This window comes from Anopheles funestus, chromosome 3RL, assembly GCF_943734845.2.
Source record: "Anopheles funestus chromosome 3RL, idAnoFuneDA-416_04, whole genome shotgun sequence".
Classification (NCBI taxonomy): domain Eukaryota; kingdom Metazoa; phylum Arthropoda; class Insecta; order Diptera; family Culicidae; genus Anopheles; species Anopheles funestus.
In genome coordinates, this window is record NC_064599.1 from 46,560,576 (window position 1) to 46,584,003 (window position 23,428).

Genomic DNA, 23,428 nt, shown 5'->3' on the forward strand with positions numbered 1-23,428 from the left:
AAAATATTTGGGAAAGTGTCAAAAGATTATGGGACGAAATCAAAAATCTCTGGGAAAGTGTCAAAAGATTATGGGAAAGTGTCAAAAAATTGCGGAAAACCCTGTATGCATGGAACGAAAAATTATGTTATTGATGTAATAAAAGTTTACAAATAACTAAATTCATAAAGAAACGAATAAAATATAACTATAAAAGATAAAGTATAAAGTATAAGTTATAAACTCCTCTTTCTGTCAAATTTTAAAAACCGCGTATCTCCAAACCGCGTATGTCGAGAACCGCGTAACTCGGATATTTACTGTATTTTACGACAAATACTTTCGTAACTCGGGGGACGCCTGTACGTTATACACCTTGAGAATTTTCATTGGTTTGATTAGTTGTAGGTGTCAAATAAGATTTGGTATCGTTTATACTGTTCGATGTACTTCTTAGCAAAATAAAGGTTTTTGTATTTTACTTTTGGGTTTTAATCATTATTTCCATATTTTCATGTCATAAGAATCTCAAACTCTTTCATATCTTAGATAGTGACGTAGTAATTCTTTTTGTACGTAATTCACAAGTTGTTAATGAAATGCATTACATAGAATGTCATTTTTATGTTACCAACAACGCATAGTTATCCCATTGTTGCCAAAGCGAAGATGAAACATCGAAACTGAAAACCCGCCGAACTCGGTGCTTCTAGCATCGTTGTGCGGACATTTTTGCATAAGGAGGTGGTTTTTTGTGAAGTTCTGGGGAGTCTCATGTTTTACGAATCACAACGCAAATTAAATCAAATGATTGCCTAAAGCGTCTTCTTTCTACGGGTGTTAAAAATACAATAATCGTGTGTGAACCCGATTGTCTACGCGGCGAGGAAAACTGACCCGCTTAGCTTGCAGTGAGACTGTCTCGAATCGCCATTTTGAAGTGTGGTATTCATCGTTGTTGAGGCGCATATTTTAACGAGGAAAATTTTCACAACACCAATTGTTTATCAGTAAGCAGTAAGGCATTACTTCAGAGACTTACCATTTAAAGCAAATATAGCCTACAGCGCTTGGTCTGGACTGTAGGAATTTGGGCAGTGCATGATGGCTCAGCAAACCAAACCGGTTAATTTTTTGTTGCAGGATCCAAAGCCAGGTATGTTTTACATGCGTTATCCATATCAGTATTTTCATTACACTGAATGCATTGCCGTTTTCACAGTTCATCGACCAACCTGATAAATGTGATCAATGTAATCAATTGTAGAAAACTAATTTTATATCATCCAGCTTGCCACTATATGGCCGAGAAGCGCTGTAAATGTTGGACTCAATGTCCTTGAACATTTGTCGCTTTAATCAAAACTTGACAACATTTCAGGATGTATTGCGTGAGAAAGCAGTGGACTTCATTATAAGCAATGCTGTTATAAAGTTTATTTTTCGATTTATCATTACCGTTTCATACTACTTTCAATACATGCTGTGGGCTGGCTATAAATTTGATATAATTTGCTTTTCCGACGTCCTCTCGGTAAGCAACCCATTAGGCAAAAAATTATATGTGTAAACAATGTATAATTTAATTTTACTTTGCCATATCTGCCATTTTCGTGCGACGGAGAAAAAAAACCTAATCGTGTGATTATTTAATGAAACGATATATGTAATTACCAAGCCTGGTGTATCACGCATAGTCTACATACATAGAAAAAAAATAATATAACCATGTTTCTATTGGGTTAACAACATTATATGTTTTGGATATCGGAATAAAGAGATGGAATAGAAAACAATTAACAAATAGTTATAACAAGAACAACAAAATAAAATAAGAATGGTTTGATCATTGTTCATCAAGCTTATGACAGCTTTAGCTATGGTACAAGTAAGAATAAGAAATTTAGTTTAAATAATGGATTTATTATTTCAATTGAACACATTTTACGATTGTTTGTTTCAAAAGCTTTTGTTCAAAAGCGATCAAAAAATGTTCTGCTTGTTAATATTATTAATTTGGTGTGAATTATATTCTCCAACACTTCCGAAACATGGGGATGTTTGCGAAGTTATTAAACACAGCTATCGCCCCGAAATATAGAGCGAACATATGATTTATAGAACATTTAGCTAGAAGTTATACACGACATGTACTTGTTCGAATGAGATAATTGGCAGCAAAAATAGTAATATATTTAAGTCACACATATTTTGTACATATTTTTCCTTTCGTCTATGTTTCGTTTTTTTTTGTCAGTTTAACATTTGGTTTTGGTCTGACATTTCCACTGTAAGTAGTGTAATGAAGTAGATTTGTATCCTGCAATGAATGATTTTATCCTGAAATTTGCAATGAACGGGTTCCTTGTAAAGAGCCGCTATCAAAAAACGTCCTTTCCAAATAATCCCAGCAAAAATTAAATCAATTGTTTATGGGTTTTATAGGCTTTTTAGTTAAACAATTCCAGCTATGAAGAAAAACAAAGTTGCAACAAAGGTAAAAATTCGTCATGCTGCATAGCTATTTAACAGTAACAGTAACAAAAAAAGGAAAGGACTTTCTTCATGTTCATAATATTACATACTTTGCTTCACCCTAACTTCCTGTTATGGTTGATATTGTATACATTCCTAGCTTTACATATAATAACTTATATATAATTTATCTTTTATTTTGCCACAGGTCAAACGCAAATTTTTCATGTATTAAACACGACCACAGGTGCGCGTACACCATTACCCGCAGGAGTGACCACGATGAAAACCATTGTCACAAAGGATATTAACATAGCCGGCATGGCAAATCATGGACCGGATGCAGTAGGCATAACTTCCGAAAATGTCGGAATTGTAGGAGCAGTGGGAACTGCCAATACCGCGACCGTTGTTGGTGGCCAGGTAAGCTGCCTTGCTAGATTTATTTTTAGCCCGTAGCCGGATAGTCCGTCCTTGTTTGGATTGTCTGTTTCAATACCCAGTGCAGATTTTACAGCTTATTCGGCATTTTGATAAATGTAATATTTTTATTTGACATTCAAAATATATCATATTTACTACACACGTGTAAGTAGCGACACCTACTATATATTTTGTAAAATGATGTACATCATATTAACCATGATAGCAATACGGTCAGGCCGTTCTTTATGAATATAAAAAAAAATATTAACCATGATCATGATCAACGGAACTGATCAGTGTACGGTATCGGTCTGCAATATCCCATGAGTAAATAGATCGTTATTAATTGTTTTTAAATGTTATGCCCAAAAATATAAGGGGTTTCTTATACAAGAGGGTATCTCCATACCCTGCACTGCAGATGTCTAAGTGATATTTGGAAATCAGTGCTTTTAACAAGCTGAACACGTAGCAAACTTAATCTAGTCAATAAAATCAACTAATTGCTTATCATTGTCATTTATACAATCAGATTAACTTAAATAACTCATTTTCAGTAAAGAATTATAGGCGTGATCTGTCTGTACCAAATGTTATGTTTATGACATCACTAGGATAAAGATCTCTGTTTATAACATAAATACTCGAACATTAACAGAGGGTCATTTTTGTCGATCTGAATAATCATTTACTGCACTGAATAGTGTGTTCCTATAGTTGCAAATGGAACGGAACGGCGCAAAGATTGCACGGGTTTAACTTAACATTTTATTTGTCTCATATTTCTATCAGTAATTTGCGAATATTTCTCACGTTTTTGTCCCATATGGGATAAATAATAGCATGGATAACAGAATTAGAAAATAAAATACATAAACCTTACTAATTGAGATCAGTGTTGCTAAGTTTGTTTGAAATGACAATTTGCAAATTCCATACCTTTTTGTGTCTCATTTTCATGTAAATATTCAAACATGTTGCAAAAAAAGACACAAACCCCGAAAGGTTACAGGTTTATGAGTTGTTAAACATTTTTGTTATCTGTATCTAAACCAAAACATATACAACTGGAGTATATTGATTCGTTTAAATATTTTCAACTTGAACATCCCTCCAATCCTTTGTCAAAAAAAGCAGCGATTTTGTCTAGCAAAATCCTAAAGAAAATAATCGCAATTTAAATAAGATGAACATAATGAATATTTGTTTCTGTTATGTTATGTTATGTTATTATGAATTTCTGTTATGTAAACGAACAAGGCACACGTTATTTAATTGTTATGAAATTGTGTAAATACGAGTTTTTGTATTGATTAATTTTTGAACAATTATCTAATACAATACAAATCCAAATTCTGCATCGAATATTTTCAGAGTTTTACAATGCCTGTGGTGCGTAAACTTTCTCCTGGACAAAAAATAATCCCCATCGCCAAGCACAGTAAGTTATACTTCTTTACGTAGTGTATTTTGTGACACTGATTTTTTTATATCTCTGAACAGAACTATTTCTTCCTACATCGGCATCTAACAAAAACGTTAATGGAAAAGTTGTTATATCTCCAAAATTGGTAAGCGTTCATTGACGATATTACGATATTGTTCACGTAAAAACATAGTGGTTTAAATATGTTCTACTAATATGGTATTGTATTATAATATCCCATGTAATGTGTTATCTTTTTAGTATAAGGTTATCTCGACGACTTCATCGCATTCCGTCAGCAGAAATTTAACCTTTTCCCCTCCTGCTAACAATTCAACTATAACAGCAGTTTCAGCAAATAATGTAACCTTTGCTAAAACATTAGGTATCGCTACAACTAATGCAATTCCATCTACTTCGGTTATGACAAAACCGCCGTCATTGACATTACCCATCAGCGCAACTAGTAACAGTGGCCGGTATAACACCAGCAGCAAAACGCCCTCAGTTATGAACAATTCGTCAAATACGATCAACGAAATAGTTTCGATGGGCAATAAAGGCATCAATAACGGAACTATTACTAAAAGTTACAATGAAAGCGGCAATGATTGCTCAACCTTCCCTCAGGTTTCTTGTACGTCTACTCTGCCGGTGGTTGTGAAAACCTTACAATCGAATCACAACAATAAAGAGCATTCTCAACAGCAATTGCATTCATACAGTAAAAAAACACCCTCGAGCCAGATACATACGCCTGCGTCTCGTCGCCAGAAAACAGATAAAGCTGGTCGGGGTCTTCGGCACTTTTCAATGAAGGTATGTGAAAAAGTGAAAGCTAAAGGCACTACGACTTACAATGAGGTGGCCAATGAGTTGGTTGCCGAGGAAACCCAAAATCATCATCCGGGAGTGGATCCAGCAAGTTACGATCAAAAAAATATTAGACGGCGCGTATACGACGCTCTAAACGTGTTAATGGCCATGAAAATAATTTCTAAGGAAAAGAAAGAAATACGTTGGCACGGCTTACCGACTAGTAACACACTGCATGAGTGTGAAGAGTTAGAAAAAGAAAATGAAAAGGCCCGTCGCAGGATTGAGCTAAAACAGCAACAACTCCTCGATCTGGTACAGCAACATGTTGCACTAAAGTCTCTAATTGCACGGAACAAATCAAACGAAGAACGTGGTTTGGTGCCCAATCCCAGTTCTGCCGTGCAGCTGCCATTTATTATTGTAAATACCGACCGAAAAAACAACATTAATTGCAACATTTCGAACGACAAGTAAGTTGCAATCGATCAGTCAATCGTGGATGATAGTGGTGTAGTGAAATTTATAATCACATTGTTTAAACATTGCTTCTTCTTCTCATAGATCGGAATATTCTTTCAAATTCGAAGATTCTTTCGAGATTCACGATGATGTACAAATTCTAAAACGAATTGGATTATCATTAGGTATGTATATTATTAACCCACGTATATAGTATGTAAGTTAAACTTATTAGGAACTTTCAATCATTTATTGTTGTTTCAGGTTTGGAAAAGGGTCAGTACTCTGAAGCAGACCTCAAAAAGATAAAATCTATGGTTCCGAAATCTGTCGAGAAGTACATTGACGGTATGTTGTTGTGTCATACATAAAATGAAAATGATTTATCGATCTCTGAAGGGTATTAATTCGAATGTATTTCTATTTTTGTAGCATATGGTCTCGGGTTCGAGCACGACGATATGGATGACTGGGAAATGAGTTCATTATACAACGGTCCTGATAATGACGACAGCTTATCTACTCAGGATATGCTCGGTTTTAACGATACCACGAACGACATGCTCGATGATGACATGAAATTCGAAGATGACGAGGATGACTAAATTGTTTCATTGGGAAAATGATAATTTTCAAATTTTCATTACAGTTAGTATCACAGCAATGAGACATGTATAACCTAGAAAGGGGCCATCTTGGCTACTTTTATTTTACATAACGTTTAAAAAGGTATCAACATTCTCCAAAATCGGAAAATTTATATTTTTATTTTCTATTGTTAGAGAGAAGTATAATATAGGGCATGATTGTATGGTTTCTCAACCAGGATCATATGGTATCGTAAGTTTAAGTTTACTTATTTTATAATTTTACTTATTGTATACAAATTTGAATTGTATTCGAAAAGTTAAATCGCATACATATACAACATTGTATTCAAAGTAATACCATCAGTTGATACACAAAACACACTGATTTACAACTGTTTGTTGTCGATTTTAAAGGAAAAATGATTAAGTTTGCTAATTGAGAACATGTGAGAAATGTCTATCAATTGATCACATAGTATTGATTAGGGTTTGTATTCTTCCTTGTGGTTCTTTTACGCGATTGGTGAAAGCACTGGAAATGATAAAAATGTTGTGGATAGTATTCTGCCGTAGGGTCACAAGGGCGTATAATTTAGATAGCCATTTTATGAATGCACCAAAAGTACAGAAAACAAATATCGTTCATCATAATAAACTATCCAAAGTTGATTCTACAGTAGCGGAAAAAGAACAGCTTTTCTACGACAACTGCAGGCAACAACTCATCTCTTGTTTAGTTTCCTTGTTTTATTTTTTACAAAGTGGCTGTACATCGGTTATGTCTCGTAACACTTTTTAGTTGATTCTTCTATTGTTTTGTATCATGTATCATATGCCTTCGGAATCCTTTTTGAAAGATGCTATTCGATTTTGGTTTCGTCTATTTGATTAACATTTGGTGTCATTTTTATTTTAAAACTATGTTTATTGTTTTCAATAAACAGAGATGGTCAGAGACATGACCAATTTTACTAATGTAGATATACTCTCGAAATGCAGCGTTCAATATCAATCTACGATCGCTTGTAAAATACAACTACATATTCTTAGAACAGATTGTGAGATCGTAAGTCAAAATACACTATTATGAAATTTAAAACGCTGTTGTATAGCAATCAAATAACCACTTTTTAATTTAAGTAAACAACAGTAGATTGTAGACTTCGAATAGGATTTCTTCTGATTTCAAAATAAGAATTTAATTAGGAATCCAAAATTATAGTTTATCGCAAAAAAAAGTTCAATGGCACTTTTGTTTTATCTCAAGTCCTTTGGTAAGCAGTGATTCGCTCCACGTGCTATTGGAGGTTCAGACACTATATTATAAAATCATTAAATCAAATTATGTTTGTATCACAAAAAACCGCCTAACGATTTACATAATGAAAAGACAGGAGTATTGCGTATGACACAAATTAGCAAAAATTTGGAAAACTAAACAAAAGAATATGCAGCAGTGTATATGATGCATTCAACAGTGGTTTAATGTTAAAAAAATGATTGTTTACACATACAAATTCAAAACCGCTGTACTGAAATGTATGATTTCACAAGCTGTACAAATGAATGCTGGGGGTTAATCTGAATGGAATACTGGATCACCTTTGAATGCGTCCGTAAAGCAAACGTCTTTGCAAAGTTTGGCTACATTCACAAAAAGTAATGAGTTGATTTTGTATTAGAATGTGGTATTAACATTATCGTGCATAATATGTAACTTACATTTGCATAAAATAATTCGTTCAATAACGTCATAACGAAGACAATTTAAGAAATAAAAAAAAATCATGTCTAACATATTCTTAACTGATTTGAAGTCCGATTTGATTACTTTCTTATGGTCTAAATGAAACAGAACGAATCTCGAAGAAATCCAAAATGATTTATGAAGTAGCGTTGTCCTTCAAAATTATTTTCAATTCTGAATGAAAAAATCTTATCTTGAAGAATCGACCTACCAAGTCATATGTTTGATGTAAGTGATTTACTAATTGTTCACCACGTAGTTAAAACAAGAATTGCCAATCCTAGCTGTTGTGGGGAACGGTACAGATCAGTTTTGATGTCGATCCTGTCTTGGTAATAAAACAGCATTCGCTAACCATCACTAACCAACTGTACCGCTCTACAATGCAACAAATAAATACCAAACGGAGACAAGAAGTAAAATAAACTACACCCTACTTAGTTTCCATAACATCGTTGATAGTTTATGCAGAATATCATAACTATTAATATGAAGTTAATGGCAATGGTGTGAATCATAATTTTTTTTAAACCCGTGTGCAGAGTCTAACTATCGAAATGCGCAAAACTGTGAAGAACGTATTTTTTCAAAATTTTCCTAGAATTCCAAAAGAAAATTCAATTGTGCCTCCATGCCTATTTATAATTATCTGTGAATTACAAATGCGGCAAACTAGATACCAAATACCATTTGTTATATAGAATTGATCAACACATTGGGATCTGTATACTGATTTTTCAGTTCAGAAGTAGGCCGTAACCCTACAATGCTCTATTGGCTTTTGGAGAGGAGCGTGAAAAACAATCTTCATGTTACAGCGACAAGGATTCTGAATACACAATAAATCTGTCATACACAATTAGAACGATGTCATAATGAAAAGTGTTTTACCACTCTCACTCAATGTTTTAGGCTGTCATCATCTTCAAACAGTTGAACATTTAATTTTTAGCACAATTCGTCATATTTTTTCGCAGCAGCAGCAAATCTCACAGTAGGTACAAGCTCACCATCGTCTACATTTGTGCCTCTTCGTCTTCATCGAATAAATCTTCAAATTCTGCAATGTAATAGAAGGATGAGCGATATACAACCCATTTTGCATAACATTGTTATTGGTCTGTAATAATGTTACCATTAAAAAAATCAGCATGTACATCTTTCTCGTTCGCCGCTAGATCCATTAGCAAGCCCGACGATCCCCCTGCCTAACAAGAGAGGAAAACCCTTTATAAAATCACAATTATTCTATCAACCAAAATATACAAATCACCTCTTCAAGGTCCATAAACGGTCCTGGACCTTCTGGGAACATTTCATCGGCAACTACAATCGGCTTCATAGTATTATTATATCGCAAGCACACTCGACCTTTATATTGTTAATCTCAGCGTTGAAATTGTTATTATCAGCTGTATGCACATTTTCACTGTTGCCTGCCCAAACAGCATATAGATGACGCTTCCCAATAAGCAAATTTTGACATTCAGTTCCCTATGAGAACATTTTTTCAACGCTGTTCGACGCCAAAGTGAGTACGCCAGTCCTTCCAAAGTGAGTACGCCCCGGTGTGCAAAGAATGAGAAAAACGGACCAAAAAATGAAGGGGAAATGGTCCGAATTGCCATGTAAAAAATGGTCCGATGGAAGACAAGTTTGGACCTTTTTCCGTGTGCTAGCATAGGCCAAAAAAGAGAACCACTACTAGCATTCATAGCATTCCATTGCACCATGGAATGCACACGTACGAATGATGTCGAAGAGGATGACGAAAACACGATCCCTCGCTGCACATAGGGTTAGAGTGCGCAAACGATGCAGACAAACAGCGTAAGAGGAACACGTACACACGATCCTGCACTGCACATAGGAATACAGTGCATACGATGCGGGCAAAACCCACAAGAAGAAGACACGATCCTTCACTGCATGTAGGATTGAGGTGGGCGAAAGGCGAACGTCGCCGGCAAGAAGCACAAAAGGAAGACAATCCTGTGCCTGCGCGTACAGGATATTTGACATCATTTTTCATCAAAAAAAGGAGAAAACTAATTTGCGGCTTGTTGATCGTACTGCACTAGATCAACCAGCAAGTTTCCGCAACATGTACCAAAAGTTTTTTTCCTCACTTCTGTTTAATGCGCTTGCCGAAGCAAGCACGTAGTGCAAGGAAAAAATTAACATCACACATTAATGGTTTGAAAAGGCACATAAATTCTACATAAATCGCCACACTTGTTTGAATATTGCACTGCACAAAACAAATGCGCACATTTCCAATCCTCCGCGCATCATACACGCACAAACAGATTCAAAATTTTCTAAGTCTCACAACAAGTCCGCCCTGGACTTAGCGCACAGCAAACTGAGCTCTTCACAGTGTGGGTTTTACGCTAGAGGAAAGAGGCAGGATGAACAATTCAGGACGAGATGGAAATAATTCTAACTTGATCAAACTTTGTCGGCTTACACAAACAATCAAAGAACCCTTCTTTTTACACGGATCCGCTCTAAAAATAATCACGTTTCGGAGAGGAAAACCGTCGCGATCAACTTTTTCCGAAACTTTTACCGAAACTACATTCAACGGACCAAAATGGTCCGTTTCTCTCGCTCTTTGCACACCGGGCGCAGTCATGAATCCACTCCGGAAATTCCAGAGTTTACTACGGAGTTGATACCCGATTATTCCGGAACTACGATGCTGCATCCAGAGTTAACTCCTGCGTAATCTCCGATTTGACCTTCGGATTCATCTTTGGTTAGTGGATAGTCTCCGGTTCCGAAATCGGTTCCAGTTCCAGAGTCTACTCCGGAACTATTGGTTCTCGCTCCGGCAGTTTCCTTGCCGGTTCCAACACTTTTTGGAAACTTTTTTACCATCACTAGTGGGCACTTTTTTCCTGACGGCATTTGTGAAAAATATGTTGCGTGGGTAATTTACATATTTGTCAAATTGTTGACTCGCATTTTCTAACGTCATGAGTAGCATAATGGTGCGATCCTCCCTGGTTGGCTTGGATGAAAAAACTCATCCATAGTTTACAATCGATTTTCCTCCCAAAAGTTTTGTTATTTTCTCGTGCTCTTCGTCTTATCTTGTGAAACATTAAACCGATACAAAGTTTTGCTCTGTGAGACCCCGCGACAAAAATGAACCGAAATCGAGGAAATTTTAGTTTTCAGATGCGTCGTAATCGAACAATACAGCCGCAAAATAATACAAAGGACCAAAGCCGCAACTATTCCCTTAACGCTGTTCCCCCACCTAGTTCTTTATGCGGAAGATCATCAGGAGTACCTCCGCCTAAGTCGTTCAATCAAGGTCCAGGCATTTCAAAACATGGTTATCATACAATAGAATCCATGCATCAGTTTGCGAGCCCCTCTCAATATTCGGTAGGAAAACGCCGAGGCAGAACTGAAGACGAGTAAGCAGTGCCATTATGAATTCAAGATTCTCATAATCTCGACTAAACATTTTTTCAAACATGTTAAGGTATTTTGACGAGGAAGATGAACCTGTCGGACAGCATTTAGAATATATACCGGCACCTGGTTCTCCATCGGCAGTCGATACAAGCGTAAGTATTCGAATCACATATATATTACAACAAATTTTACTTGCCATGAATGTTAATGTTACGAATAATGTCTCTCTTATAATTAAAAATTTAGGCAAAGGCCAATAATTCATCCGACGAAGAGGAAGATCCGCTAGACGCATTTATGGCTGGCATCGAAGAACAAGTGAAAATAGAAAATAAGAAAATTCCTCAACCACATGTGGACCCTAAGAAAGGTACCCGCGGAGACATTGACGATGAAGATGACGAGGAAAGCTATTATCGGTACGTCCAGTGAATGAATGTCCGATACCAAGGACCACGAGTTATGTTTCTTTCTTGTTATGTTTCTCTTTAGCTACATGCAAGAAAATCCTCATGCCGGTTTAATGGATGAAGGATCCGACGCTGAACTGGAATACGATGAAGATGGTAATCCAGTGCCTCCCCCCAGACGCAGGGATATTGATCCCTTGCCCGCCATTGATCACTCGGAGATTGAATATGCGAAGTTTGAAAAAAATTTCTACATCCCTCACGAAGATATTGTCAATCTCTCGGGTGCCAAGATACAGGAACTTCGCCAAACGCTTGGTGTTAAAGTAAGCGGCCCAATGCCACCACACCCTGTCACGAGTTTTGCCCACTTCGGATTTGATGAATCTTTGATGAAAGCAATTCGGAAATCGGAGTACAGCACACCGACACCAATACAGGCTCAAGCGATTCCAGCTGCATTAAGTGGAAGGGATATCATTGGTATAGCAAAAACTGGCAGTGGTAAAACAGCTGCTTTTCTGTGGCCGATGCTTGTACACATTATGGATCAACGTGAATTAGGTCCCGGAGATGGTCCTATAGGGTTGATTTTGGCACCGACGCGAGAACTGTCACTGCAAATCTACAGTGAAGCAAAGAAGTTCGGAAAGGTGTACAACATAAGTATTTGTTGCTGCTACGGTGGAGGTTCCAAATGGGAACAGAGTAAAGCACTCGAACAAGGAGCGGAGATAGTAGTTGCTACGCCGGGTCGCATGATAGATATGGTAAAAATAAAAGCAACCAATCTTCAAAGAGTAACGTATCTGGTGTTGGACGAAGCTGATAAAATGTTCAACATGGGCTTTGAACCGCAGGTTCGTTCAATTTGCAACCATATTCGCCCAGATCGACAGACACTGTTGTTCAGTGCTACCTTCAAAAAACGAGTGGAAAAACTTGCTCGTGATGTTTTGACGGATCCGGTGCGCATTATTCATGGCGACTTAGGAGAAGCAAACTCTGACGTGACGCAGCATATCGTTATATTACCCAATGTACCAAGCAAGTGGAGCTGGTTATTAACCAATCTGGTGCAGATGCTTTCTGAGGGTAGCGTATTGATATTCGTTACGAAAAAAGCCGACGCTGAGCAAGTAGCCAACAATTTACGACTTAAAGAGAACGATGTCGTCTTACTACATGGAGATATGGACCAGTCGGAACGTAACTCTGTCATCACTCGGTTTAAGCGAAGAGATGTGGATATAATGGTAGCTACCGACGTTGCAGCTCGTGGTCTCGACATTCCACACATTCGAACCGTGATCAATTACGATATTGCACGAGATATCGATACTCATACCCATCGTATTGGTCGTACGGGACGCGCTGGGGAGAAAGGTACGGCCTATACATTAATTACGGACAAGGATAAAGAATTTTCTGGCCATCTAGTGCGTAATCTTGAAGGAGCAAACCAAGAAGTACCAGAAGATTTGATGAAACTGGCCATGCAAAGCTCCTGGTTTCGGAATAGCCGATTTAAACAAGTGAATAAAGGTAAGAATTTAAATGTGGGTGGAGCAGGATTAGGATTCCGCCAACGAGCAGTTCATCGTGGTCCGATGGGTCGTTCTTTGAATCCTGCCCCGGTATCGGAAGATGTCGAATCTTCTGAACCTACTCCAGGATCTTCGAAGGGTCCAGCAACCGATCGTTTGTCTGCAATGCGGGAAACATTTCGCGCACATTACAACGCACAGTTTAAAGCATCGAGCGATAGAACATGGGAGAAAACAGTACCGGAGGGTGGGGTATTCGTTAAACCAACGCTTTCACGATCTGAACCGACAGGTGAAGTTGAATCATACGAACAAACAGAAGACAATTCAACCCAAAACGATATGGTTCCACGAAAGAAAAAAAGCAGATGGAATTAGACGCGGCAATTAGAGTTCGATAAGGTTTCGATGCAAAAAAAAACAAAGAAATCTATGTAATTATGGATTATAATTTCGTTTCAAAATAAACTGTCTTATTTTCAGTACCTACTGAAATTGGAGATTCTTCATTTTTTTAAAATAACGTATTAAAATAGAGCGCATATAAATTTTAAGCATCGATTCCGATCACTGCTAGCGATATATTGAATGTAATGGGGACCAAGCAAGTTAATACATGCGATTGTTTAAAAATGGTCACTCTAAGGAACAGTCATGTACAATTGCCATGCAAAGCAGGTTTAGGTTAGGTTTTTACGAATTCCCGGGGAGGAACCCTATTTTTATGAGTTCTAATTTTAGGCCCCACTTTGCCCCATAACTCGGGCGGTATCCAACGGATCGCCCATCTTTGACCTGTGGTCGATAGATGGCACCGATTGCTACATTTTCTTTGACGGCCATACCCTCAGGTGTCTGTGCCTCGGAACATTATATAAAAAACACGCAACCGATTGCGAACCACCCTGCACGAAAAATAGTCACTTACGTGAGTGACCGTGAGAGGTTCTTTATTTCAGACTTTAGCCCTCACTTGAGTGACCGTGAGAGGGGGAGTCCTTATTTCAGACTTTGGCTAAAGTCTGAAACACGACCCCCCCCACTCACGGTCACTCATCTGCGTGTCAATTTTTCGTACAGGGTGGTTCGGAGACTATGCAATGTGGCCTGAATTTGATTTTTTTTACAATTACTATTAAATTGTAAGGAGGTTTTCGCATAGTGAAAAGTGATTTATTCATCGAGGAACCAAGTTCCATACGCTGTTTGTGAAACCATAAAATTTTCCTCATTTTTGGCCCGAATTTGCCCCATAGCTCCGCCGGTATCCAAGATATCGCCAAACTTTCTTCTGGCCATGGCTAGATGGCACTTGTGGCTAGATTTCGTCCATGCACCACTAATCGCTACCATGTCTGTGGCCGGAGCTATTCGCGAATGTTACGAATCTAGTAGGTTGGCATTACAAGTGTTGCAATCGGAAAATGTATAAGTAACCGTTGTGAATGGTTAGGAAGTTAGTTGAGCTCCAACCGTGATCCTTACCACAAGTTAAAATATATTGAACTAGAATACTACCGAACTTCTACAGGTTATGGGCCCAGGACACAAAGAAGTAGCCGCTCACGGTATTCCCCAGTTCGCCGGAACTGGCTACGATACTTGGAATTTCCGCGTTCAGTGTGTTCTTGAAGCATCGAAAGTATGGGATGCTGTGGTAAAGGATGTTCCGGCAGAGGCCGGTGAAAATGCCAAGTTTAAGGAAATGGATGCCAAGGCCAAATCCTTACTGGTAAGTCTGATTTCGGATGAATACCTCGGTTGTATTAGAGAGTGCGGCACGGCAAAAGACATATGGAAAACTCTAGAAGATACCTTTGCGAAAAAGTCAGCTGGAAAGCAAATGGTTATTAGAAAACAGATCGCTCGTCTTCATTTGAAGGAAGGGACATCGTTGCGTTCCCACCTTCTACAATTTGAAGACCTGATTCGGCAGCTCCGAGTGGCCGGTTCAAAGTTGGAAGAAAGCGATGTTTGTGCGGCCTTAAGTTTGACTCTTCCGGAGTCGTACGATCCGCTCATGACTGCCTTGGAGAATCTTCCGGAAAGCGAATTAACATACGAGCTGATGAAAACCCGTTTACTGAGTGATGAAGCTAAGCGTTTGGATCGACAAAATAGTAGTGACGAAAAGCCTACTGCGTTCGCTAGCAATCACCGAAAAATAAATGTGAACTACAAGTTTTCCGGGAAATGCCATGGCTGTGGTAAGAACGGTCATATGAAAAAGGATTGCTGGAAGAAGACAAACGCCAACGTTGCTAACGTGTCGAAATCGGTTGCATTCATGGTGAATGATGCTAGAAGAAAGAAACTATCTGGTGGAAAGGTCGAATTCTTACTGGATTCAGGCGCCAGTGCTCACATGGTTAATTCGAAGCATCATTTCATATCTGTGAAAGCCCTGAAACAACCGGTATATATAAACGTAGCAAAAAATGGAGAAACTCTCGTGGCTAAAGAAGCTGGTGACATCAGTGGATTGAGTAATAGAGGCATACCGATGATTGCGAAAGATGTTCTATACATTCCATCGCTAAGAGAAAATGTCATGTCGGTAAAGAAGCTTACTAAGGCTGGTGTGGAAGTTTGCTTCAAAAGTAAGGAAGCAATTTTGAAGTTGAATGGCGCAACGATTGCAACAGCGAATCAGCTAGGAAATCTCTATGCTTTAGAGATGAAGATCCATCGTGAAAATGCTTGTATGATTGAATCGGAATGTGTTGACCTCCGGCATCGTCGTCTTGGACACATTAGTGAAGGTATCATGAATATTCTGGTGCGTGAAAACTCAGCCCTCGGTGTGAAATTCAAGCCAGAGAAGCTCAAGTTTTGTGACGTGTGTGTTATGGGTAAGCACTGTCGTGAACCATTCAAAAGTGCGAGAAACAGAGCAATCCGAAAGAAGTCGGAAGTTTTTGAAAAATTTCAAGAATATTGCGCAATGGCGACTGCTGCATGTGGTACGAAAATTTCAAAACTCACTGTGGATCAGGAACGCGAGTATTGTTCGAACAACCAGAAGAAATTCTATAAAGCAGAGGGAATTCAGGTGAAGCCAACAATAGCTTACTCGCCTCAACAAAATGAAGAAAATTTGGTGTTACCATGGCTCAACGAGCAAGAGGGGGAAGAATGTCTAGAAGATGTCGTTGAAGAAGAAGAAGAGTACGAACAACCTGTTGTAGAGAATGCCCCGGATGAACGTTTACGATTACGTGAAGAGGAAGAAGTCGAACCGTTAGATGAATTCGAAGATGCAGTGGATACGAATGATTCCGCGCTCCCTTCGCGTTCAGGTCAGGACTTGCCTTCTAGTTCGTATGATAAGCAGTTCTTGAGGCGCTGCGAACGGGAGCGCCGTTTTCCAAGTAAGTTTCGAGATTACTTTACTGGATTCAGTGCTTGTGCTGTCGGCTTTCCCTTCTCATCAGACGTTCCTGAAACATTTAATGATATCGACGGTCGAGATGATCGTGATCTATGGTATCAGGCTGTGAAGGATGAACTCAACTCAATGAAAGTTAACAATGTGTGGAAAATGACCCCATGTTAGGTACAAGGCGCGTTTGGTAGTAATAGGATTCCTGCAGCGTACCGGTATCGACTTTGAGGACACGTATGCACCTGTTGCGAAGCTGTATACGGTTCGAGTGTTACTGGCCGTTGCTGTTCATCATGGATTTCACATACACCACATGGATGTAAAAACGGCCTTTCTCTATGGAATTTTGAAAGAAGATCTTTACATGGAAGTTCCTAAAGGAGTGGAAGCGAGACCAGGTATTGTTTGCAAACTTCAGAAGTCGCTGTATGGTCTGAAACAAGCTCCACGATGCTGGAACGAACGGTTCAATTTGACGTTGTTGAAGCTAGGTTTTCGACGATCGAACAGAGACTACTGTCTGTATGTGTCTACTGTTGAAGATGATGAGATGTACTTAGTACTATATGTTGACGACCTGTTGGTAGTTGGAAGAAATATCCGAACAATCGAGAAACTGAAGAGTAAACTTGCTGATGAGTTTGAAATGACCGATTGTGGACCAACAAAATTTTTCCTAGGGATGCGAGTAGAGTATAACCGGGACCATGGTTTACTCAAGTTGTCACAAGAGGCAGCTGCTTTAAAAATTTTAGAGAAATTTGGCATGACTCAATGCAATCCCACGAAAAATCCAATGGAAAAAGGACTGAAATTGAAACGTGAAGGAAGGTATACAACGCAACCTTACCGGGAGTCATTAGGCAGTTTAATGTATCAAATGTTATGCGTGCGACCTGACCTGTACTACCCTATTGCCTATATGGGAAGATTCCAGCATTCACCAACGGAGGATCACTGGCAAGCACTGAAACGCATTATGAGATACCTGAAAGGAACATCTGCAATGGGACTACATTATGAAAAACAAAAGCGTTGGATGTTACCAGTTTCCAACGTATTCGAGCAGAAATCGGAGTTACCGATTGAGAGGGGGTGTTACGAATCTAGTAGGTTGGCATTACAAGTGTTGCAATCGGAAAATGTATAAGTAACCGTTGTGAATGGTTAGGAAGTTAGTTGAGCTCCAACCGTGATCCTTACCACAAGTTAAAATATATTGAACTAGAATACTACCGAACTTCTACAGCGAAAGCTCCAACGGATCGCCAATCTTTGACCTGTGGTCGATAGATGGCACCAATTGCTACATTTTCTTCTTCGACGGCCATGCCCTCAGGTGTCTGTGTCTCGAAACATAATTAAAAAACACGCAACCGATTTCGAACCACCCTGCACCAAAAAAAGTCACTCAAATGAGTGCCCGTGAGTGGGGGGGGTCGTGTTTCAGACTTTAGCCGAAAATTTTACGGTTTCCTAATTTTACGGTAGCCCCAATTGCTACATTTTCTTCTTCGACGGCCATGCCCTCAGGTGTCTGCGTCTCGAAACATAATTAAAAAACACGCAACCGATTTCGAACCACCCTGCACGAAAAAAAGTCACTCAAATGAGTACCCGTGAGGGGGGGGGGTCGTGTTTCAGACTTTAGCCTCTTTGACCTGTGGTCGATAGATGGCACCAATTGCTACATTTTCTTCTTCGACGGCCATGCCCTTAGGTGTCTGTGTCTCGAAACATAATTAAAAAAACACGCAACCGATTTCGAACCACCCTGCACGAAAAAAAGTCACTCAAATGAGTGACCGTGAGTGGGGGGGGTCGTGTTTCAGACTTTAGCCAAAAGTGGTCCGCAGTACTAAAAAGGTTGGGGAACACTGGTTTAGACAACCGCGCGGATTGCACACGATGGTTGTGTACAGTAGTACAAACATGACTTGTGCGAGCAGGACAGCATGTGTGGAATGAGTACGAGCGAGAGGGCATAACGCAAGAGAAGCGAACAGCATGAGAAAACTTATTAGAGCGGCTTTCGCTCAGTGTAAGTGCGAGCAGGCACGGGATACTGTTTAGAGGGAGACATTCCGCCATTTGCTTTTGACAAGTCGAAACTTTTTGCTTGGGTTATATTGTTTACAACTAGCGCCGAATTGCTGCATCAGTCCAGCGAAGATCCCAAACAGTGCGAACTATGAAGTGATTAAAATTGAAGTTTTAAAACAAAATAGATTTCAACTGTGTAAACGAATGCAGTTCTGACAAACCGGAGACATTGATAACTAAGTGGTTCCAATTCTAAGTTAAGGTATCGTTATGGCTGCGAGAACGGTGCATCGAAAACTTTTACTTACTAAATGTACAAACATAACTAACTATACTCCCTCAGCGCAACAATTTGCCGAAGAAAGAAAAAATAAACGAAAGTCTATCGTTCAATGGATAAACCGAATTGCAAATATGGAGCCGATTGTTATCAAAGAAATCCAGCCCATAAAGAGAAATATGCACATCCCTCGAAATCTACAAACGGTGCCTCGACAATCGAAGCGTCTTCGGCACAACCGACCAATAGCTTGATTAACAAAAGAATGAAAGAAGAAACCAATCAACATTTGGAAGACATCAAACGGTGCAAACGTCCTCCGACCCCTGAAAAAGATGTTCACAATCCTGAGGAAAACGATGCTTCTTCCGAATACCATGGTATACCTCGTCAAAGCTACACATTGCCAAAGATTCCATTAAGCGTTGGAATGATGAGCGATTTATACGATCCACAAATCGAATATTCCAAGCAAGCAGAGTACAATGAACTGTGCGATGATCCTAGAAATTTCATCAAACACAAATTTCTTGTTGAAATGGCGCCGTGTTTCGATAGTGTGTGGGAGTTCTGCACCGAACAGGGAGTAAAAGGAGACATTAAGGCGGAAGATATATTTTTGCCATTTGGACTAAAACTGGTCGGTCCTTACGATGTGCTAGCTGGAAAGTTTAAGAATGTCAAAGTTCATGAACCGGGTGATTATTTACGGCATTGGCGTTTCTACTATGATCCTCCAGAGTTTCAAACTGTGATGGTACAGAAAGGGACTGGTGTACATTACGGATACTGGAGAGACAGCCCAGATGATGTGACTGGTTTGGTGGCATGGAACGATGTCAATAAGGGGTGTGAGTTTAAAATTGTTGGAGAAAACATGTTCGATGCACTAATGTAAGTATATATAAGCAGAGAAAATATTGTTTTTATTAATCTAATAAAAAATTTCTACCAACACTATTAGGCACTATTTGGAACACGTTGCCACTGTTACTCCATTCAACAAAAACAAAATAACAGAAATGAAAAAGCATATCAATGAATGGACACGGGAAAAAGGATTATGCTTGAACGCTAACAACGAACAAAAAGCTCGTAGTAAACTTATTGTTTGTAAAACATTTCACAAAGTCGGGTTAGTTGTGCCTTACGATAGAAATACCGACGTGGGCTACAGACCACTACTGGAGAGTGATGCTAATCTTCGTACTATCCTGTCAAAGTTCGACAGACTCGATCGATCGGCCAATGCAAACAAATATCAGGAGGCAATGAAAGAGCTACAACCCGTAATAACTGCTGCCAATTTGGCGGTAGATGAATGTGACTTCGGAACAATTCTTGAACTTGCGACGGATTTATTCTGTTCCGGAGCGAAATGTTTAACCGAAGTGATGAAACCACTATTTTTTACTGGCTACTCCATGGCTAAACGTCCACAATATATAGCAATCATTAAGGTAAGTAAGTGATTGAAAAATATAAGTAGATTTTTTTTCAATTATATACAATTTTTACACTTTATGATTCCAGTCTCATTTAGATAAACGCAATGAAGGAATTTCTTTGGATTTGTTGGCGAACAATTGAACAATGTTTAATATATAATGTTTTCTTACTACAATGCCTCAACATATATTAACAGAGGCCTAATAAATTTACTGTTGCTACTTAATTGTATCTTTAATCTATATACGTATATAAACTTCTCGTGGCGTTATGTATGTTACCGAATTTGTCCTAAACGGCTGCACCAATTTGTTTGAAATTTTCGCTACACATTCGGTAGATACTAGAATAGGTGTTAAAGTATTTTTCGTATCGCTTGGTGACCTATGGCTTCTATTTTTATAAGAGTAAGTCTATAATGAAAATGTGGTGATGTGTGAATCGCGACATGTACATGTGGCAGGGGAAGCCCGGTGGTGTATGTGATAAACGGCGCCAATTCCACACGACAGGACCGGGTTTCAAATTCCCTTCGGATCATCCCCTCGTAGAAAGACCTGACGGACGAACGAATTAGCTATCCTTTACCATGCCAATTTTCGAGAAGGACATTAACATTCTTCTTCGCCTGCTCATGGTCGAGCACGTTGCGAAGACATGGTCAGGTCACAATCCGTTTCAAGGAATCTCGATCTAGGGCTGCAGTTCTCCATTCACGGCTGCATCCGATCTCCAATAGGTTCGACTCCACCTGATCCAGGCAACCAGCTCGCTGTGCTCTTCTACGTCTCGTGCTAAGCGGTTCGCTGACCAGCATCACCCTGGGGGGTGGGGCATGAGTCCAGTATCCTCATCATGTGCCCTAGCCCTTCTTGAGTTGGTACCTGCCAAGACGGACGCGTTGATGATCTCGTCAACGAGGAAGAACAACGAACACATCCCACGGAACACGGATGACTTCCTCCAAGTCGATTCGGTACCTTGGAGTCATGCTTCACGATCACTTTTCCAGGCGGCCACATATTGAGTACGTCACGGAGAAAGTGCTTCCCCTCTGAAACTATAGTCGAGGGAATTCCGAAACGTGCAAATCAAAGAATTTGATAACGGAAAAGTTGACCATTGATAGGACCAGCAAAATCGATATTCAAAATTATTTCGGAACCATTAATACTAACGAAACTTTCAAGAAAGATGGGTTTTTTATTTGTCCAACTAATACCATTTAGTTGAGAATATTAAAAATTCTGTTTTTGTTTTTTTTTTTTTGCAGTTTTTACAAAACTAGTTAATAGGCCCGGTTACAGGGCTACGCAAGAGATCTACGTAATGCCGATTCTATTGAGTTTTCGTCACATGTAGAAGGATATCATTGCGACCTGTTATCGGCATGGATTTGCCTGGGTTCTAACCTCAAACGCGTTCCCCAAACGAAACACTTAGTTAGTTATTAAGCATCAAGGGCAGCGTTTTCAATACTTGACCAGTGTTGTGTCGATACAACGGTAAACTTTGACGATACTACGATACTTACAGTTAAATCCAGCCTTACAGACTGAGTATGCCAATTTACTTCGAACATCATATGTTTTTCATCTGCTATAACCAAAAGAAACGATCCGATTTGAGAATTATACGTTCTTTTTGCTGATTTGAAAGTTGGTCACGGTCAATTTCAATCCGGCCATAGTGGAATTGCATCTTTTCAACCATCTAAAATTTCCAATTTACTATCCATTTGCGCAACGGACTTGGCTCCGTCAGAATTGCGCACAATAATTCTAATACAATCGCCAAAATAGGGAAAATTCAAGTATGAAAGATTTTGTTAGAAACCTGCGAAAACTACATTTGTGGCACACTGCCCGTCTCTTCAATCCTGATTTCATGGTGCGTCATTGTAGGATCGACCACGGAAAAGGAATATTTTCGTAGCGCAGACATGTATTCCGTTGTCTACAACCAAAAAATATAGAAACTTGTTGAATAAAATGTCTAAGGAGATTCCAACATTCCTTACCCTTACCGACAACGCATGAGATCAGTTTAACTCACTATATTAATGGATGTTTTCGCTGTTTTTCAAAATTGGCTGTGGTCAATTGCGGCCCGGTGGCCCGGTTCCCCGATCCTAGTAATTTTATCAACATCTTCACCAGCTACTGCTTTCATCCTGGACAGGCAACACGTGTTATTGATTTCATTCTCCTTCCTTTTTAAAATTCCTTACAACTTCAACTGGTCTTGGCCTGTCATTGCTGCCTTTCCTTGACTTCATTTACCCGTAGCGAGACTGTCAGTCCTGCGTACGGGGCTTTGGCCCGGATAGGATTGGAACCCTGGTCCTGTGGTGTAGATACCGGCGCCACAACCATTCTACAATTCCGCTGAGTAACTCAAAAATGTAAAATCTTCGTGTAATTGCTTCCAAATAATATTCTGGTGATAAAATGCGGTTCATTTTGCGTTCTAGAATACTTTCACTTGGCCAACACTCTCTGGAAACCGCACCACTTGTACCATTTGTTGAGCCAGCCTACTACGGAATATTAAGCATCGTCCTACCTGAAACCATCGTTCTGAGCATTTAATCGTATCGATTCACATTTCGATAAGTTGAAGTAGGCTTAGGACCTGTACAAAAACCAAAAACTACATCAATCTAGTGGACATGCAGGGTTGGTTGATTGAGCTTTCATATTGGGCAAATTATAGTTTTACTACAATGACTTGGAAAAACAGCTATGCCAACACTGCAGTAACGCTGCGTTACTGCACGAGTAGAATTTATATAGCGATTTTCTCCATATATCTACGACCGCCTACTCTGATAGGCCATGCGATTTTTCAGTTTTTGGATTCTAAATCATGTATAAAGCATATATATCTAGTTTTTCGGGGTTAATTGTAGCCAATTAATCATATTTAATCTTTGTGTATTATTTTCACAACTCTGCGTTA

At 39.1% G+C, this 23,428-nt stretch overlaps 4 protein-coding genes across 4 annotated transcripts; 3 read left to right on the forward strand and 1 right to left on the reverse strand.

The window, feature by feature from the left end:
• The first annotated feature begins 498 nt into the window (after positions 1–498).
• Positions 499–6,566, forward strand: LOC125768104 (transcription factor Dp). The gene is made up of 8 exons (XM_049435323.1): positions 499–1,135; positions 2,663–2,877; positions 4,255–4,321; positions 4,384–4,451; positions 4,568–5,595; positions 5,687–5,769; positions 5,849–5,932; positions 6,017–6,566. The coding sequence occupies exons 1-8, from the start codon at positions 1,081–1,083 to the stop codon at positions 6,187–6,189; spliced, it is 1,773 nt and encodes a 590-aa protein (XP_049291280.1). The 5' UTR covers positions 499–1,080; the 3' UTR covers positions 6,190–6,566.
• Positions 6,567–8,894: 2,328 nt separating this feature from the next.
• LOC125768112 (COP9 signalosome complex subunit 9) lies at positions 8,895–9,375 on the reverse strand. Its single transcript, XM_049435334.1, has 3 exons — positions 9,195–9,375; positions 9,057–9,129; positions 8,895–8,981 (listed from the first exon to the last, which is right to left on the reverse strand). The coding sequence occupies exons 1-3, from the start codon at positions 9,261–9,263 to the stop codon at positions 8,938–8,940; spliced, it is 186 nt and encodes a 61-aa protein (XP_049291291.1). The 5' UTR covers positions 9,264–9,375; the 3' UTR covers positions 8,895–8,937.
• A 1,493-nt stretch (positions 9,376–10,868) lies between these two features.
• LOC125768103 (ATP-dependent RNA helicase DDX42) lies at positions 10,869–13,805 on the forward strand. Its single transcript, XM_049435322.1, has 4 exons — positions 10,869–11,352; positions 11,421–11,505; positions 11,600–11,772; positions 11,846–13,805. Exons 1-4 carry the CDS (start codon positions 11,075–11,077, stop codon positions 13,686–13,688), a joined length of 2,379 nt encoding a protein of 792 aa, XP_049291279.1. The 5' UTR covers positions 10,869–11,074; the 3' UTR covers positions 13,689–13,805.
• Positions 13,806–18,715: 4,910 nt separating this feature from the next.
• On the forward strand, positions 18,716–20,709 carry LOC125768105 (histone PARylation factor 1-like). The gene is made up of 4 exons (XM_049435324.1): positions 18,716–19,000; positions 19,082–19,912; positions 19,983–20,478; positions 20,552–20,709. The coding sequence occupies exons 2-4, from the start codon at positions 19,131–19,133 to the stop codon at positions 20,606–20,608; spliced, it is 1,335 nt and encodes a 444-aa protein (XP_049291281.1). The 5' UTR covers positions 18,716–19,000; positions 19,082–19,130; the 3' UTR covers positions 20,609–20,709.
• Positions 20,710–23,428: the final 2,719 nt, after the last annotated feature.

Coding starts and splice junctions, on each gene's coding strand:
- LOC125768104 (XM_049435323.1), top strand. CDS start 1,081: ATGATGGCTCAGCAAACCAAACCGGTTAATTTTTTGTTGCAGGATCCA. Junction 2,878..4,254: donor CGACCGTTGTTGGTGGCCAG/GTAAGCTGCCTT, acceptor GAATATTTTCAG/AGTTTTACAATGCCTGTGGT. Junction 5,933..6,016: donor TGTCGAGAAGTACATTGACG/GTATGTTGTTGT, acceptor CTATTTTTGTAG/CATATGGTCTCGGGTTCGAG.
- LOC125768112 (XM_049435334.1), bottom strand. CDS start 9,263: ATGAAGCCGATTGTAGTTGCCGATGAAATGTTCCCAGAAGGTCCAGGA. Junction 9,130..9,194: donor CGTTTATGGACCTTGAAGAG/GTGATTTGTATA, acceptor CTCTCTTGTTAG/GCAGGGGGATCGTCGGGCTT. Junction 8,982..9,056: donor ACATGCTGATTTTTTTAATG/GTAACATTATTA, acceptor ATTACATTGCAG/AATTTGAAGATTTATTCGAT.
- LOC125768103 (XM_049435322.1), top strand. CDS start 11,075: ATGAACCGAAATCGAGGAAATTTTAGTTTTCAGATGCGTCGTAATCGA. Junction 11,506..11,599: donor CATCGGCAGTCGATACAAGC/GTAAGTATTCGA, acceptor TTAAAAATTTAG/GCAAAGGCCAATAATTCATC. Junction 11,773..11,845: donor GACGAGGAAAGCTATTATCG/GTACGTCCAGTG, acceptor GTTTCTCTTTAG/CTACATGCAAGAAAATCCTC.
- LOC125768105 (XM_049435324.1), top strand. CDS start 19,131: ATGGATAAACCGAATTGCAAATATGGAGCCGATTGTTATCAAAGAAAT. Junction 19,913..19,982: donor AACATGTTCGATGCACTAAT/GTAAGTATATAT, acceptor CAACACTATTAG/GCACTATTTGGAACACGTTG. Junction 20,479..20,551: donor AATATATAGCAATCATTAAG/GTAAGTAAGTGA, acceptor TTATGATTCCAG/TCTCATTTAGATAAACGCAA.